The 19,413-nt window shown below is 37.7% G+C and overlaps 1 protein-coding gene across 1 annotated transcript; it reads right to left on the bottom strand.

Moving 5' to 3' along the window:
- Positions 1-329: 329 nt before the first annotated feature.
- Positions 330-16,611, bottom strand: LOC108269669 ((E2-independent) E3 ubiquitin-conjugating enzyme FATS). Its single transcript, XM_017475631.3, has 5 exons — positions 16,452-16,611; positions 11,914-12,082; positions 8,159-8,222; positions 7,835-7,934; positions 330-1,432 (listed from the first exon to the last, which is right to left on the bottom strand). Exons 1-5 carry the CDS (start codon positions 16,551-16,553, stop codon positions 1,394-1,396), a joined length of 474 nt encoding a protein of 157 aa, XP_017331120.1. The 5' UTR covers positions 16,554-16,611; the 3' UTR covers positions 330-1,393.
- Positions 16,612-19,413: the final 2,802 nt, after the last annotated feature.

The following is a 19,413-nucleotide window of genomic DNA, read 5'->3' on the forward strand; positions in this document are numbered from 1 at the left end:
GTTCGCATAGGTCTTCTCTTGGTTTCCTTCTACTGTCCAAGACATGTAGGTAGGTGTATTTGTAGAATTTGTATATACCATACTCCAAAAATTATAATGAATTATTTTTGTCCTCCAGGCACTTTTCTTTAAGTAACAACAAAATATTATTTTCTCACCTCAGATCTTATCTGTTCTAAATAATGGTCATAAATCATTCCCCTATCATGATGTTATCCTGTCATTCCCTGCTTAGTGATTACCCCCCCCCCCCCCCCACACACACACACACACACCACACGCACGCACACACACACACACACACACACACACACACACACACACACACACACACACACACACACACACACACACACACACACACACACAAAACTCCATGTTCTGGACCAAAAAAAGGACACTTTCAGGTCAATGTGTAGTGTTGTAGAACAGAAGATATTTCATTCCATGCTCTACCATGCATCAGATCACATTTTTACTTCGTTCTAGCAGCTCAATTTATTGGAAGAGGCCATGTGAGAAAGAGGGGAATAATATCTGAATTATACAGGAGGCCACAATGTAATAAAGTAACATTGGAAACAGACAGGCAAGTAGTATGCAGATATCAAGGTAGCACATTCTGAGGTAGGCATGCGGAAAGCAAACATTTCTTTAGTTGTTATTGTTGAGGTACATGAAAGAAAAGTAGAGAAGGAAGACTATCTGCTATACACAAACATGCACACATGTAATTTATATAATTGATCAAAGAAATACCTTTCTCATTAAAAATCAGTCTCAAAATATGACGTAACTGAATATGCTGTAGAACAATGACTAAAAACTCTAATATAATCCCAAAGCATTTGAGTGATGTATTTCATTTGGCTGAAATAATGGAGTGATTAATCACTAAATGAATAATGTATTAGACTACTGTATGTATGTGCATATGTCTCTTTCTGGACACTCTATTAACTAGACGTTTATCCGAAATTATACGCTCATATAATTCTGAGCACATCAAATGCTAAAAAGGAATGTCATTTCTTTCATTTGGTTGGGCAGACACTTCATTAGTGCTCTAGGAGAAGAGTATAATCAACTCTATAAAAGTTTATCATGTCCATTCAAATGACAGCCAGTCATGCTGTTTTCATAAGGTCTGCTATGATGAAGCTATGTCTTCTCTGGAAAAGTGCCTTATAATGTATCACCATTTCATCACCATCAGGGCAGGAACATGTACATTCAACTCAAGTACCACAAGACGTGTTTTGTATTTTGAGTCATGTTTGTAAAACCCCTGTACTGATCTCAGTTGGGGGGCTTCAGAGGTCTTCTGAGTCTCAAGTTCTTCGCCACAGGCAAGGAGATCATGAAGGACATGATTCTTGTGCACAGGTGCTCCTCAGTCGCTGTTTCGTTGTAGGAGCTGGTCTAGAAGTTTCTGTGAAGGAAGCAAAAAAAATAAACGTTTCTATTGATCTACAATAGCTAATCTCCTGTTCACAGGTGATAGCTACTCTTTGGGCTGGCAATGTAAAATACAGTTTACCCAGAATTCTGTCTGGGTCTTTCCTTGAATGGTTATCTGCTGAAAGGCAGTGATAACCTGCTATCAGTCCACCCACCGTGCTGCACTATCACTTCTTTTCCCCCAGTGTGGAGTTCGTTTTTACTCGTGGCCGGACACCCTGTTCTCACTTATCTCCCATTCTGCTGCCAGCCAAAGCACTGCTGTTTAATAATACAGTAAACTGAACATCGCACATCCCAAAGGAGAGTACAGAAAAAAAAAAAAAATTCACTTCTATTCTGAGTTGCTCAAGAACACTAAAATATTGTTTTTTCCCCCCCAGTTAAACTTTATTGTAGCCTTCGGGAAATGTTCAGGGACGTACTTGTGATTCGGTTTTAGATGTACTGCAGCACAAAACATTTGTCTCATTTACTGTTGCACTGTTGATTCCAGCTATGTGCCTGCAGTACAATCTCACTTCAGTTTTAAAATCACCCAACAGTCCATACAGGATTTTGATGAGTTTTTTGTCATTGTTGTGGCCAAAATTGTTTGATTTTGGTGCAGCTTTTTTCAAAATTTGCGAGAACTTTTAGCTGTACTCATGTTCGACACACATGAATCAAAAGGGGATTTGGCTGAACGTGCATTTTGATGGCTTCACATGATAATGACATGATTGATCACATATACACTACAGCACAGTGAAATTCTTTTCTTCACATACCCCAGCATGTTAGACAGCTGGGGCCAGAGCGCAGGGTCAGCCATGATACAGTGTCCCTGGAGCAAAGAGGGTAAAGGGCCTTGCTCAAGGACACAACAGTGGCAGCTTCGCAGTGCTGGGGCTTGAACCCTCAACCTTTCAATCAGTAACCCAGAGCCTTAACTGCCAAGCCACCACTGCCCTCCATGTCACATGTCACATGATGCGTCTTGGCCCAAATCTGTGGAAAATCTGCTGTAAATTCGAACAGTTGTAAGCTCCTCCGAATATTGCGGCGTGCCCTTGATTTTGCGTTAATTCTGTGACCTCAAAATCCTGGATGTACTGCCTATAGATCATGTTTATTTCTTGTCATGTCATGCATCTTGTATCTGAACTGCATCAATACCTGATACAATTTTAACCACTTGCTGTATTGCATTTTAATTTGCAAATCACACAATTAGATTTGACCACTAACTTCCTATGGCTCATTCATGTATGCCTTCATTAACCATTTTATCCTGGTTGTTTTATGCAAAAAATATTATCTACATATTGTCTTTTTATTGACCTAAACATTTTTCACATGCATTCAGTTCTCCAATGAAATTAATTACATAATTCAAATCCTAATTCCCCCATTACATTATGCAATAGAAGGAGTACTACCAACTGAAAATCAAGATGTATCATATATCAGTCATACAAACTGGGCTCTATTGTCTGTCATGTCTCAGCATTAGTGCTCCTGCAAGTTGGGCCGCCATGTTGTATATGTTGGAACTGTGGTCTGTATTTGAATTGACTCATATACTGATTCAATTCTAAGTAAAAGCCCTACAATCACAATCAGAGTGAGCATGAAGAGTGTCTAGATCACAATATATACTAAGCATCTCAGAAAAACCATGGTGCCCTCATGCTGTTCTATAACTATATTTAGATATGAAAGTTTAAACAGTGTTCACAGATCAGCTCTCTCACTTGAAAACGTCTGATGCACCCCTAGATCTGGCATTTGTGACACTCCTGCCTGGTGTTGATGCGGAGACTCTGTCTCTTGCTTGAGTGATCACACAGTCGTCACTGTCACGCGGAGTTGTAGCTCTTTTAGCAGGCTGCAGGAAAGACAGTGAGGCTGATTGTGTATGATAGAGCTCAGCTCTCTGAGGATCTGATACCTATTAAAGCACCACGACGCAAGAGGAGCTCCCATCAGAAAGTCCATGCTCTTTATCTATCCACAGAGGAGCCTGTCACTATATACATCAGACCGTGTCAAGGACATTGGTACTGTTCTGATACTCAGCATCAACACAGAGTGGCGGGAAGACACAGTCCACCTTAAATCTGAGAGAAGTGTCAATCATTAAAAAGTACAAAAAGAATGGATGAATAAATCATCGCCTGGAGTCGAATTAATCTAAATAGCAAAGTCTGAGTTGACAGGAGGAATTCATATAGAGGGCAATACTGACCTCTGCTGGTGAAGAAGGAAAAATTAAGTTTATTTGGTGACAAACAGCTTTGCATAAATATTTATGAAATTTGACCTTTTCTACATTTTGTACTGTTACAATATAGAACTGTAGTTGACATAATTGGCATTATATATCATACATTTACAGAAAACAGACCAAAATAATCAAGAGCAAAGGAATCAATATCCATCCACCTATCCATCCATCCATCCATCCATCCAACTATCTGTTTTCCATACCGCGTATCCTACATAGGGTCATGGGGGATCCTGAAGCCTATCCCACGGAACTTGGGGACACCCTGGGCGGGGTGCCATACCATCCCAGGGCACAATCACACATCCTCCATACAGGAGTTCGTCCGTCGATTTCGACGAAGACCGAAGTTTCCAATTCTGCCTCCATTATGGAGAACACAAACTGGAACTTGACATGCGCGTGAATTGTATTAAAGTGAGGAAGACTTGAGCAACATCGACCTCACTCGCACTTCCCGGTGACCACCATGATCAAGTGGCAAGACTGACGACTGAAGATGGCCCCCGGGCACAGTGATTCATACACCCATTCATACACCCATTCATACATTGCGGACACTTTGGAAATGCCAATCCACCTACCATGCATGTCTTTGTACTGCAGGAGGAAACCGGAGTACCCGGAGGAAACCCCCACAGCACGGGGAGGATATGCAAACTCCATCCCCCATTCACACACACACACACACACACACACACACACACACACACACACACACACAGACACACACACACACACAAACAATCAATACAGTTTGCAAAATGATTTACAAATAAAAATATACATAAAAAAATTGTATTGCCTTAGGGTTGTAATGATATGACAATCTGGATCAATGCATGAATTTAAAAGGCAACCATTCAATTTAATCGATGCGATGATCATAAATCAATTGTTATCAATAACGTACAAACAACTAGTGTGTAAAAATAATTCATATTTTTTAACTAATGTGTAAATAATTTAACAGAGGATTTTTCTGTCACACTGATACTATTATAATAGTCCTTGTCTATGTCATCATTTGCAAATTAACGGTAGGCCTACCCCAGATTCTGGGAGGCTATTAAAGGAAAACAACATTTATCACATCCAAGGAGATTCAGTGGTATCCTCAAATATCGACTCAAACTGCTATCATACCTTGAGGCTTACACCCCTGGATCATATAAGCATACACCCCCACTACTCCTAAATTACTGTAGTTTTGGTGCAACCAGTTGCAATGTGAAAGTGTAACATGATCTCAATAAAAATACAGCTGCTCCTGGTAGGTCCACAAGTTTGTTAGAAAACATACCTAAACAAACAGCATCTTGAAGACCAAGGAGATATCAAAACAAATCTGGAAAAGTATTGATCAAGATTTGATTATAAAAAATATCCAGATGAAGTCAGATGAAGCACCATTAAAAAATCCAGATTAAATCCATTATTAACAAATGCAAAGAATATGGCACAACCACATAATATATTTTCATGAATGATCTTGGAAGGATATGCCTAAGATATCAACCTTCTTCAAACTGGTGACCTTCTCAAACACCTTAAGGAGCTCAGAGTTGATATTAGACCCAAGTGAGATCAGACACCATAACACCACTCAGCACTTTCTGTCTGTATCTGAAGGGAAGCTTTTCACAAATGCACACCCTTCAGATCCACTTAAGACTTTTGCTGGTGGCACTCACACAACAACAGCAGGTTTGCTCTCGAAGCAAAGGTTTGCTACAAATACAGTTTACATAATTACATAAGGCATGTGTCAACATAATACTTCTCTGAGTATCTGAATTCACAAGACTGCCCTACTCAGGATTCATCAAATAAATAATTACTGATCTGTTTGCTCAATAATGTTTAAGCTCTGAGAGATTCTATGCTATTATCATAATTAGCAGCCTTACAACATATGAACAGAAGAATAAGGTGACCCGAATCTGATCTCACCATTTCAGCTGACTTTCTAATACCCTTTTCACTGGACAATTACATTTTTATTTTGCCCTGTGATTTACCCCTGCCTTTGTTCTTATCACATTTCCAAGCCATTTCAGCAGCTGTGCCCTTTTCCAAGTTCACTCAAGCTTACACAGTAGAAAAGTTTTATAGCGCTAATAACAGCTCCTACACTCTAGGCTATATAAAAACCTGGCCGAGATGAGTTTACTGTAATCTGTGCCCCGTTTGGAATAAAGTGGGGCGCTATAGGCAAGGTTGCAATATTGCTTTGTATCACATTATACTGGAATAGTAGAAATCTGACACATTTTCACTAAATATCACAACAATAACTTTTTTTTTTTTTTTTTTTTAGAACCTATGGTTCTTTGTTCCCCTTACAACCATTTTGAGCTTGCTTGTGATTATCTGAGGCTTTTTTTTAACTGTTGGTTTTGTAAACATAAATATTACTGCCAACTCCAGAATTATTGGCACCATTAATAAAAATGAGCAACACAAAATTATGCAATGAGTGATGCAGTTTTTTGAGCTTAAACACATGGTGATGCTGTAAGGTTTTCAGTTATAGCTGTAATGCATTAAAATGTTGTTGCTTTAAAAAACAAAAAACATAAAAGGTTTACTGAGAAACGTTGGTTTATCTGTACCCCAACAACTAAAATGAGTAAATCCTGCCAGCAGAGTCGTTTCTCGTTATGTCTAACCAGGTGGGAGTCATGTGTTGAAGGACTTTACACATTCCTCCATGCAGAACATTTCAATCTCTTTTACATTCTTACATTTTCACTTCATCCTTTAGCCCACAGGTTTTCACTAGGGTTGAAAACATATGTCAAAAACATGATTGCTTCTTCTTCTTTTTTTTTTTTTTTTGGTGTGAATGTTTGAGATCATCATCTAGTTAAACAATCCATTTATGGCCAAGTCCTAATATCTTAATATCTTAGACAGACAGACAGACAGACACAGTGGTGTTTGAAAACTCTTTAGAGATGGTTTTGTAAACTTTTTTTTCTGAGGTCCTCAGATATCTCCTTTGTTCGTGCCATAATACACTTCCACAAACATGTGTTGTGAAGCTCAGACTCGGGAAGATAGACACCTGTTCTTTAGATAAAACACAATCTGATTGTCATCCCATTGATTGAAAACACCTGCCTCTAATCTCACCTTTAATTTAACTGCTAATCCTAGAGGTTCACATATTTTTGCCACTCACAGATATGTAACATTGGATCATTTCCCTCAATAAATAAGTGGCCAAAGTATAATATTTTTGTCTCATTTGTTTAATTGGGATCTCTTGGTCTAGTTTTAGGACTTTTATATTTTGTGAAAATCTGATGGTGTCTTAGGTCATATTTATGCAGAAATAGAGAAAATTCTATAGGGTTCACAAACTTTCAAGCACCACTGTAGATAGATTGCTAGCAGAAAGTGAAGTAATTCCTCCAGTTGTTTGAGTGGAAAATTTGAGTCATTGTATGTAATGTTTATTTAATGCAATTATATTTGCCCATTCTGATGAAGGCTGCCTCTGGAGCTTTGGATCACATTTGGATCAAATTCTTTCACTTTCCTCCTAACTTGTTTTGGATAAGTGTGTGTTAAATTAACACATGCAAATCTAAAAACAAACAAATATTAGTTAACCACCGTGCCTGATTTCTTTTCCTCTGATTTCAGCAAGTAACCATGTCTCAAGCAAGGAATATAACTAAAATAATGCAAGCTCTTAATAGATAGGGACAATACATTTAGTACATACACATATTTACAGGGTTGTTCCTCGGAAACCGGATGTGAGGAGGAAATGCATCCTGAATGTGATGCCAGTCTATCATAGGGTACCATACACACACACACACACACACACACACACACACACACACACACACACACACACACACACACACACACACACACACACACACACTCACTCACTCATTCACATTTATGGGCAGTTTAATATAGCCAATCTTCAGGCACATTTTTTGGATTGAAACCAGACACTGTAACCTACACAGACTGTAACCTGAGCTCAAGATTGACCCTGATGCTGTTACATTGTGTAATAACTTATTACTGATAATAGATTAGAATGCTTGAGGGAGTTTATGGGAAACCCTGCTCTACCTTCTTAAAGGCTTCAGCTCTCAGTCTGTTGGTTTGCAGTACCAGCCTTCTTCTCTCTTCTTCTTTCTTTTTGGTCACCTCGGGCAGTTTGTTGTAAATCCTGCTATCAGAGAAAGAGAATACAGAGAACATGATCATAGCGTTTTAATAATTGCTTCCATCCTAATACTGAGCCTGTGCTAACACCGGAAAAAAAAACAAGTCTGACTAATATGCAAAAATAGAATAAATCAGGAAGGGGCAAATACTTTTTTTCATGGCACTTTCACTGTACCTATGTGGATGCCATACACTATGGTCATCTTTGTGTTTGCATGGACTAACCGTCTAGATCGGAGATGCATCTCCTTGCCTGAGATCACTCTGTCCTTGGGTTTAAAAAGATTATCTAGAGGACAGATTCAGAAAAAAAAGAGAAGGGAATCATTTCGAATGATATTTGGCACCATATTCTAAGATACCATCATTTGCAAGCAATCTGCCACACTGTCATAATTTTATAAAGCACAGCTCTTTCATATGATTATTCATTCTAACAATAGTCACAAAACACTGGATGTATGAAGGAGATAATCATTATTAAAGATCTTTTAGGGGTTTTAAATGGCTGTAGGCTCGTATGATGACCGGCAGGGGGCATGAGTCAGCTGATTTGGTGACAGACTCTAAACATGCCTTTAGGTATTTTTCAGTCATTGTTGGGGAAAAAGAAAAAAGAAAAAAAGAAAGCTGACATCAAAACATCTCACCTCAACCCCAAAACATTTATTCTCTGTGAAGGCCTCAAGTAATACATAAAAATGATCAAATCGGTCAGCATCAGTAGTATTTTGAGTAGGTTTGAATTGTAGGCTACTTACTGATGTGGAAAGCATATAAAATACCACATACTGTATATGCATTGGACTGGTTCAAGTTATAAATATATATTCATTAGCTTTGTATCTGGTTGTTCTGTTTTCACTAGGAAGCCTTAATATTTTAAAAAATATTTAAAAAATGTCTCGGACCAATCTGTGATCCACTGCAGCATTCGTTTGACTGCAGAACTGATTTAATGTCTGCAGCTGCATTGCTGCTAGTGCCTTACTGCAATATGGCTGCTATAGCAACCAAGTATGCTTAAAACAAAAGTACCATGATTAATATTTTTTATCACTATGGTAACATACTCTCTAGTTTAATCCTGTATGATTATATCTGCAATGTAAAGGATTATCTGGCAATAATGTGTTTCTACAGTATTGATAATGCAAGCTGATATAAGCTTGGATATAACTACAATAATGCAACCAGTGACTCAGTGAAAGACTTGGTAACAAACAGGCTTCTTCAATTCATGCTAACAACTAAATAATACAATAGAGAGTGTTGTGCAACACTGATGGCAGGCATCCCAAAAACTACAGCACACACAGACTATATATATATTATGCATACATTATAATACACTTTCACTCAACATCTGGGGCCTTATTTATCAACCATGCATATGTATGTTTCTATGCACCGAATGGGATTGATCAAGTTTTGTTTATGCGTGAGGATGTGCGTATGATTCCGCAAACTTCATGTGTATGCATGAACCTGGTCATGAAATGGATGTTGACATGGATGCAAGTGCATATAAGAACTTTATTGAATCAATAGCCTGGTCAAAAACAGGCTAAAGTTCAGGCGATCGGCAAACGGGCATAAACTAGGTTAAACAAGAAACGAATAAAGAGGGTGAGAACAAGATCAAAACTATGAAACATGAAACGAGGAACAAATGCTTGGTATACAGAAAACACACTAATACTTTGAGATGAACAATGAGACAAGAGGGGTTTAAATGAAATCAAGGGTGAAACACAAAACAGCTGAGAACAATGATGGCATCAAAGGGGAACCAATGACAATACAGGGGCGGAGACAGGACAGAAATCATAACAAATGCACACGTATCAAAAGTAAACAAAGTCAACGTCATTGTAAAACCCAGAAAGCGTGCGCTGCCGCGTCGAGCTATAGAGCGCGTTGCGTGTTCCTGTGCTAGCGCAAGGGGAATTCGTGACTGAACATGCCATAGGCCTGCTGCAGGGAGGCATGAGGACTGCAGATCAGTTCAGAGCAATACACTGCAATGTCTGTAATGTAAGACGCCTACAGGGAGACAGGAAAGACAGCTGATCATCCTTGCAGTATAAAATTACATGTAACTATGTGCCCCCCCCAACCCCCCCCCCCCCCCCCCCACCCGACGTGATCGAGAACTTGCAAATGCCTTGGTGGAAGAGTGGGGTAACATCTCACAGCAAGAACTGACAAATCTGGTGCAGACCATGAAGATGAGATGCACTGTAGTACCTAAAGCAGCTGGTGGCCATAAAGAAACATCCTCAATTCGGCATTTATGGTAATATATACATATATATACCATAAATGCTGATTTGAGGGCGTTTCTTTATGCAAATGAGTACAGCCATGAACAAGCACATCAATTTACAATGTGTGGGATTTATCAAAATATCCATTGCTTAGAGCTGTGTGAACACGTGTGATAAATACTAATTTTCTTGTCTGTACGGGCGGCTCTTACGCACAAATTTGGTACTTGTTTTACACACACTTTTAAATGAGACCCCTGGAGTTACTTTTTTTTTTTTTTTTATAGTTTGTACCACAGAGCTGTTGAATTCTCAATTCTAATAGTGCCAACAGTAGTGCAAGGCAAGTTAAAGGTATGTTATTATTATGATTATTATTATTATTTATTAATATGCACTCATTCTAATATGCTGTTTTTAATAATTCACACGGACTTATTAACAACAACAACAACAACAATACTACTACTACTACTACTACTACTACTAATAATAATAATAAGGAGAAGAAGAAGAGGAAGTATATGCACATTTAAAATGTGTTGTTATTTAACAAAGAAAAAGTGCAATGGTTGATATAATGGTGAAACTTTCTGCAAGTAAGTTTATGTAAGGACAGGATCATTTAACATTTATGGAAGGAGTCTTAGGTGTCAGCGCTTTGTAAAGGTCAGTAAATTTTCCACCACTGGAAAGTCTTCAGGACAGAGGAGTTTGCTCTTTCTGGTTACTCAGTGACATGACAAATTGTGTATTTTTTTGACATAGTGGGAGAGAAAAAAGGCTGGTGAGGGAACTTCTGTTTATAACTGCTATAACATAAGTGATAACAGGAAATCTCTTATTTCGTGGACTTTCTATAACATTCCATAACATTAAAACTTAACATTTAACTATAAACTGATTTAAAAAAGTATGACATGTCATTCTTTGATTAAAAAAATATATAATACTTGAAAAATTGCTGTAATATAAAAGAAATTATACTATTCTTTTAGGTGTTAGCAATACCCCAGATTCGCATCAAACTAACGCATCGTTGATATATTCATTTTTCTATAACAGCAAATCTGTCATGAGTTATTGCTTAACAAACTATAAACTAGAACGCTAATAGTGTTATTTGTTCCTAAGAAGGAAAGTACAGAATAGTGTATTCATATTAAATAAACAATTATAATTAAATATATTTTCTAAATTGAATCTTTATGGAAGTTAATGATGTCGCTCTCATATCTTAATGGGACCTTATCTTAATATAGTGAGTATATTATTAAATACAGGTGCACACTGAGACTAAAACTGTTAAGCCTATAGATAAAAGCCTCATACACAGAGATAGTATTAACTCATAAATATGTGGAGTGCTGCAAGTGCCTAATTATAGTGATAAATATTTGGGCCTTTTCCGAGTAGATTAAATTGGAATAAAAATTGCGCCAATAAAGTAAAGTAATTTCTCAGTTCATGAAACATCTCTTGGTTCACTTAGACTTTGGTTAGAGTTTAAAATGTATTTAAAATTAGGTCATATAACAAAAATGCTGAAATATAGGGTGTTTTGGCTGGCAGTGTGGTTATCACAAAGTGCATACGATTCTGCATACTTCTATGAGCAATGCTGAATATACAGTATATACTGGTGCAGTATACAGTATACACCATTTAACAGCCACTTCAGTAAGCTTTCACCTACAGCCAGTGTCATACCACTAAGTGGGTGTGGCTTGGTGCAGTTCTGCCTCCTATTGGTGGTCTGCAACAACACTGTGGAATCTCCTGGTTGTAAGCCCCGCCTCTCTCTGGCCCTCTGCTCCAATCGATGTACTCGTCTCTGAGAGCGGAGGATAAAATCTGGCCGAAAGAACTGTAAAGCCTCCTGTAAAGAAAAACAAACGCATACATGCATATTAAAATTTCATTTAAACATGTATTGTTTTAGTTTTCGGTATTTACATACACAAGTACAACAGGTAAATATTGATCACATTATCTCAACAGTAAGTCAGCGTGGAGTGGGGAGCGGGTGAGGGGAGGGGGGGTGGTGTTACTTTTTTGTGCTCCAAAAATCCGTATGTATATTCAGATTTAATAAGGGTTTTATAAAGGCGTGGTCTAAAATGTGTGGGTTATTTTTTGTGAATTAACATAACATTTTTCTTACAGAAACAATGGAAACTACTAGAAAACAACTCAGAGGTAGAAATGCCAGCCCTGTCAGCATGATGTGTGAGTTCTGGCTCTGACAGTTCCTCAACCTGAGCTACATCACTGGAGGTCATAACTGATCTCAAATAGGGTGCAGTTATATTGTTTGTACCTGCCTACAACATTTTCTATCAAATTTAGTTGATTCTATTTCCCAAAATGTAAACAAACTACCAGCTTAATTTAAACTATCACAACCCTGACCAGGAAGTTACTAAGGATGAATGAATGAACATTGTAAATGCATCTCGTAGCAAATATATATATATATATATATATATATATATATATATATATATATATATATACCCCAATTCCCAAAAAGTTGGATTCTGTTATGCAAATAAAAAGAGAACACAATGATTTGCAAATCTCACAAACCCATATGCTATTCACAATAGAACATAGAAAACATATCAGATGTTTAAACTGAGTAAATGTACCACTTTAAAGCGCACCTATTATGGTTTTGAAACGTGCCTAATTTTGTTTTAAAGGTCTCATACAATAGATTTACATGCATCCAAGGTCACAAAACACTTTAATGTGCTCATAATTTAAACTGCAGCATTACCCCTAACCCATACCCCCCCCCCGTGTCAAAAACGACTCGTTAAATGATCCGTTCTAAAGGATTCATTCTAAACTCCTTCTTTCAGAGAGAATACTCTGGTCAGATGTCCCAGTCTTTTGTGATTGGTCTACCGCTGTCAGTCAGTGTGCTTCAAAAAGGAAACACCCACTACCATAATGAGTTTCAGCTCCATCTGTTTGCGAGCAGCTGATGAAGACTATAGGTGGATTTTTTTTTTGTTACAAACCTATATAGGTTTGTGCAGGAAGTAAGTCTAGAATTACTAACGACTCATTTCAGCTGTTCAGAATCGGTTCCTTCTTTTGGGTGTCAATAACTCCGTTTGTCATACGCTTTGATTTTTGAAACTTTACAGACTTTTTACATTCACAAACAGCTACATAACACACTTCATGAAAGGTAATATTTAAAAACATAATAGGTGCAAAAAAATACGGTGATTTTAAATTTGATGGCCGCAACAAGTCTCAAAAAAGTAGGGACGGGGCAACAAAAGACTGGAAAAGTAAGTGTTACTAAAAAGAAACAGTTGGAGGTTAATTGGCAACAGGCCAATAACATGATTTGGTATAAAAAAGAGTCTTTCAGAAGTAAAGATGGGCAGAGGTTCACCAATTTGCGAAAAACTGGATCTACAATTTGTGGAACAATTTCAAAATAATGTTCCTCAAAGTAAAATTGCGAAGACTATGAATATCTCATTATCTACAGTACATAATATCATCAAAAGATTCAGATAATGTTTAGAAATCTGTGCACGGGACAAAGGTGAAAATCAATATTTCATGCCTGTGATCTTCAGGCCCTCAGGCGGCACTGCATTAAAAACAGGCATGATTCTGCAATGGAAATCACTACATGGCCTCAGAAACACCTCCAGAAGTCATTGTCTGTGAACACAGTTCACCGTGCCATCCACAAATGCTGGTTAAAGCTCTAACATGCAAAGAAGAAGCCATATGTGAATATGACCCAGAAATGCTGCTGTCTTCTCTGGGCCAAAGCTCATTTAAAATGGACTGAGGCAAAGTGGAAAACTGTTCTGTGGTCAGATGTATTGAAATTTTTTATTCTTTTTGGAAACCGATGGACACCGCATCCTCTAAACTAAAGAGGAATAGAAGAGGGACCATCCGGCTTTTTATCAGCATTCAGTTCAAAAGCCTGCATCTCTGATGGTATGGGGTGCATTAGTGCCTATGGAATGTGCAGCTTGCACATCTGGAAAGGCATCATCAATTCTGGAAGGTATATCCAGGTTTTAGAGGAACAAATGCTTCCATCCAGATTCCATACCATATTTACTTCTGAGAGACTCTGCCTCTATAAGATATTCTTTACATACCCATTCATATTACTGACCTGTTGCCAATTAACCTAATTAGTTGCAAAATGTTCCTCCAGCTATTTCTCTTTAGCGACACTTACTTTTACAGCCTTTTTTTTGACCCTGTCCCAACTTTTTTGAGATGTGCTGTGGCCATCAAATTCAAAATTACCTTATTTTTTTCATAAAATGGGACATTTACTCAGTTTAAACATTTGGTATATTTTCTATGTTCTATCACCAGATTTTCACCAGACATCAGTATTAACTCAAGAAATCCACAAATATAAAGAATTCACAACATTAATGTCCATAAATAAAGCTATGTGTAATAAAGTGGAATAACACAGGAAAAAAGTATTGAACACGCTAAGAAAAAGCAGTTCTCCAAGGTAAGGTAAGGCAAGGAAGCAGCTGAAATCTGTAAGTAATGAGAAAGTAATTATATCTCCTATCTGTGCAAATTAATATCAGCTGAGTTAGTAAATTGATGGTTTATAAAAAGTCTTTTTGTTACCAAGGTGTCACACAAGAAACATCTCATGATGGGAAAAAATCAAAGAGCTCTCCCAAGACCTTCACAACCTTATTGTTGTGAAACATATTGATGGAATCAGATACAGATGTATTTCAAAACTTCTGAATCCTCTAGTAAGCACCATTGGGGCCATTATCCACACGTTTAAGCAACATCACGCAGTCATCAACCGGCCACACACAGAAGCTCCTCACAAGATTTCTGACCAGGGAGTCAGAAGAATAGTCAGAAGAGTAGCCCAAGAGCCAAGGCCACTCGGAAAGAGCTCCAGAAACACTTCGAGGCAGCAGGTGCCATCGTCACAGAGAAAAAAATATGCAATGCACTCCACTGCTCACGCTCACCCGCAAGACTCAATTACTAAAGAAAAGGCATGTCAAAGCTCATTTAAAGTTTGCTACAACTCAGTTGGACAAGTCTATGAAATACTGGGAGAGTGTAGTTGATATTTCTGTAAAGCTGCTTTGAGACAATGTCTATTGTAAAAAGTGCTATACAAGTAAAATTGAATTGAATTGAATTGAGTAGTCTGGTCAGACGAGAGCAAAATTGAACTTTTTGGCTGTCATACTACACGCCATGTTTGGAGAAGAAATGGCACTGCACATCACCCTAAAAACACTACACCAACAGTGAAGTTTGGAGGTGGAGACATCATGGTGTGGGGCTGTTTTTCACAGCATGGCACTGGCAGACTTCATAGAATTGAAGGAACGATGAATGGGGCCCTTTAACAGAAGATTTTTGAGAAGGATCTGCTGCCGTCCACCAGGATGATGAAGATGAGACATGGGTGAACCTTTCAGCGGGACAACGATCCAAAACCTACAGCAAAGGAAACTCTCAATTTGTTTCAGTGAAAAAAAATCAAGGTGTTAGAATGGCCCAGTCAATCGAATGACTTCAATCCAATTGAACAAGATTTAAAGACAATATGTTTAGAAGAATGGGCCAAAATCACACCTGAATACTACGGCCGATTAATTTCTTCATACAGGAAGGATCTTGAAGCTGTCATTACAAACAAAGGCTTCTCCACTAAGTATTGAATAAATTTCAGTTAGCGTGTTCAATATTATTTTTCCATTTCACTTTATTACACATAACATCATTTATGGACTTTAATGTTTGGATTTCTTTATATGTGTGGATTTCTTGAGTTAATACTGATGTTTGGTGAAAATTTCATGTGAAAAGCCTCATTGGAAATATATTTACTGAAAAAAATCTTGACGCATTCAATACTTATTTCCCCCATATATATGTGTCACTACATTTAAAATTGCATTTTTATGTGCTTAAGTAATCTATGGTTAGCTACACAATTTTTATTTTGTGTCAAGATATCACAAGATCCATTGTGCTGTAATCCTGATTTTACAAATAGATTAATTACATTTCATTACAATGAATTATATATATACATAAAAATAACCATCTTTTTCTTAGACAGCTTACAGTATATCATTGGCAGCATGTACCTAATTACCAATAGAAGTAGCAATATCACAACAGTAATAATGCAGCAATAACACTGCACTCCATAATCACAGCATGTAAATGTAAATATTACTGTATACTTTAAGGCTCAAGAGCTGGAGCTGGTCAGTGATTTTGGATCCATAGGTACAGTTGTTAAGCAGGTGCGAAGAGACAACACATTCCTGTGGTCTAGGAACCATTTCAGTGTGGGAACATGGCACTCTGCCCAGGGAAGAGGTTCTCACCCTCACTCCAGACTTCACTAATGAGAAGCAAGTTAGGTTTCACACACACACACACACACACACACACACACACACACACACACACACACACACACACACACACACACACAATGTTATGATTCTACAATTGTTACAATAATACAGCCTTCTATCAAACCTTTTCCAGACTATTATTTGCTATTTTGATTTGTATCATGTTTGCAGCAGTAACAATGTGCAGCTGGAAGGAGAGCAGCTTTCTGAGACATTTTGCATCTTTTTCTCCCGGCTAAGGCGTTTCATGCTGACTACAGCAGAGGTATTTCTGATAACTGCTTAGACTTTTATTTACAGCAGGATCTGAAGCAAAGCCGATAAAGTTACGGTTAAGATATTTTGCTGAATAAGTCACTATAAGAAGTAGACAATGTCAGAGACAGAGGAAGACAAGATGGAAAGACAGAGGAGGATAAGACACAGCGGGACATACATTCAAAGTACATTGATAAAAGACAACTTGAGGAGACATGTCCTTTTCTGTGCCCTGCCTGCAGTGATTGCTGGGGTTTGCCCTCCAGAGCACAGTCACACACTCAGATTGTCACATGCCCTGTAGACTGCATGCAAAAGATCAATGCACTGCAGAGAGGCCAATTATTCTCTGCTCAAGAAGGGGGAATTTATTTAGCCAGAGAATGAGGATGGGAGCCAGAATAGGAATCCAAAACCTGCTGCTGGGAGAAGCTGAAGGGTTAGAAAATGAGAAGATCATGCATTATGGTTGATGTAGAATATCATCAACAGACCCTCATATATTTTATTATTTCCCTCCCACTTACTATTTCCTCTTCTCTGTTTCTTTTGATACTCTCTCTCTCTCTCTCTCTCTCTCTCTCTCTCTCTCTCTCTCTCTCTCTCTCACACACACACACACACACACACACACACACACACACACACACACACACACACACACACACACACACACACACACACACACGTGTAAATCTCTTAATTGACCATTTCCCCATTTAAAAGCAAAACTGATTATATTAATTTTAGGGGACAGTCTGCACAACTGTAACACATTTTGTTAATATGCATAAATGCAATCATGACTTCACTACAGCCAGATACATAACTTTTCTTTGTCTGTTTGAAAACAAAACAAAACAAAACAAAACAAAAAAACCCTCCAAAAAACCCCAATCATCCACTCTTGCTTGCTGGAGATATTTGTGTGGAAAAAAAATCAATTTGTGCCAGGCAGTATAAAAAAATGAAACTGGTAGCATTTTTCTAATATTATTTTTTCCTCATTCTTCAAAAACTGAAATCTATGCAGTTGTGCACACTTAACTCCACTCTAACGGTTACCATTGTATTCATGCTGAGTTTCTGCATGCTGCTTCTGTTTGCTAGAAATGATAAAAGCATAGGTGATATGCGGTACTATTATAATTGTACAGAATCTGAATTGCACAGAATGGCACACATGCCAATTTCTGCATTGGACAAATTGCAGTTCATGTAGAGCTCATAAAGCTCTTAGCCTTTTTTTCATAAAATTATCTAATCATAGAAGTATGGTTATGCTATATAAATAAGCAAAATCAGAACAAAACCAAAAAAAAAATATAATGTCTTTTTCAGTTCTTCATGATCTGTCAGTTATAATAAATCTTTAAATGTGTGCTTGTTCTGTGTACACTTTTCTGCATGTGTGTAATGGACATCCAATGATCTTTCTTCTTACTTATTATTTTCCAAGATATCTACAAAGATGTAATGAGCGTTTATAATTATGTTACAACTGACCCACATGATGTTATAATTGTGCCACTTTTACATTACAGTTGTAACATGGGGCTCACTTTTATTTCAGTGAAAACGTACAGCATTTTCTGATGTTGTGGATAAACTTACCCTTGATAAGCAAAAAAGCAAATGTGTGCATGATGTTGTGTGAGAAGCGTGGTAATAGAAATCACTGATAGGTGATTTAACACAAAGCAAAAAATAAATTGCACCACTTCTCCTCTACTACAAAATACAATCCAGAAATTTCAATTAACATGTGTACTAATTCAACATGTTAAAAGTTTTAAACCGTTATCTCATTCCCTATAATCCTTTTGTCATCCATATCAGGATCATCCCTCGTGTACAGTTTAGTCTCACCCTAGCCAACCTTACAAACGTTTCAAACCATCAAAGCGAGCTTAACTCTCATATACTTTTATTGCTCTGTTCCAGAGCAATAAAATCTTTATCTTTATACTGGATAACCATCTCTTCCTTTGCATTGCTGATTGGATTGATTCCACTCCTCGATCAAAGCACAAGACAAAGTCTAAACCTTCTTCAAATACAGAATGATAGCTGCTAAATAAGAAAATAAATAAGAAAAAAAGTGTATTCCTCTTGAGGTCTATACAGGCAATTATATTGAGTAATCATTTCATTATATACACACACGCATACACACATACAGCTAACTGAAGAGAGTACTTAGGTTGCTTAGGCCATCCCATTAAAAATGCATGAGGTGCAAATCACAAGGTGACCAGGCAGGCAGGGTTTAAAGTGGAACTACACTGACTAAGATATTGTGTGGTGTGTTCAGACTGACCAATGCCTCATTATCATCACTGATGGTATGGAAATTGAGGGAAAGGAAGTGCCTGAGTGAGGAAGAGAGGCTCTGCTTGACCCAATTTGCAGTGACTGCTACAAGAAAAGCAGCAGAGATTCCTACCTGGGCCTTCAACATGCCCCCTTTGAATGCTCCACAGAGTACCCGAGACATCATTAGCCTTTTCATTCACTCTGATTG

Source organism: Ictalurus punctatus, chromosome 9 (genome assembly GCF_001660625.3).
Source record: "Ictalurus punctatus breed USDA103 chromosome 9, Coco_2.0, whole genome shotgun sequence".
Classification (NCBI taxonomy): Eukaryota; Metazoa; Chordata; class Actinopteri; order Siluriformes; family Ictaluridae; genus Ictalurus; species Ictalurus punctatus.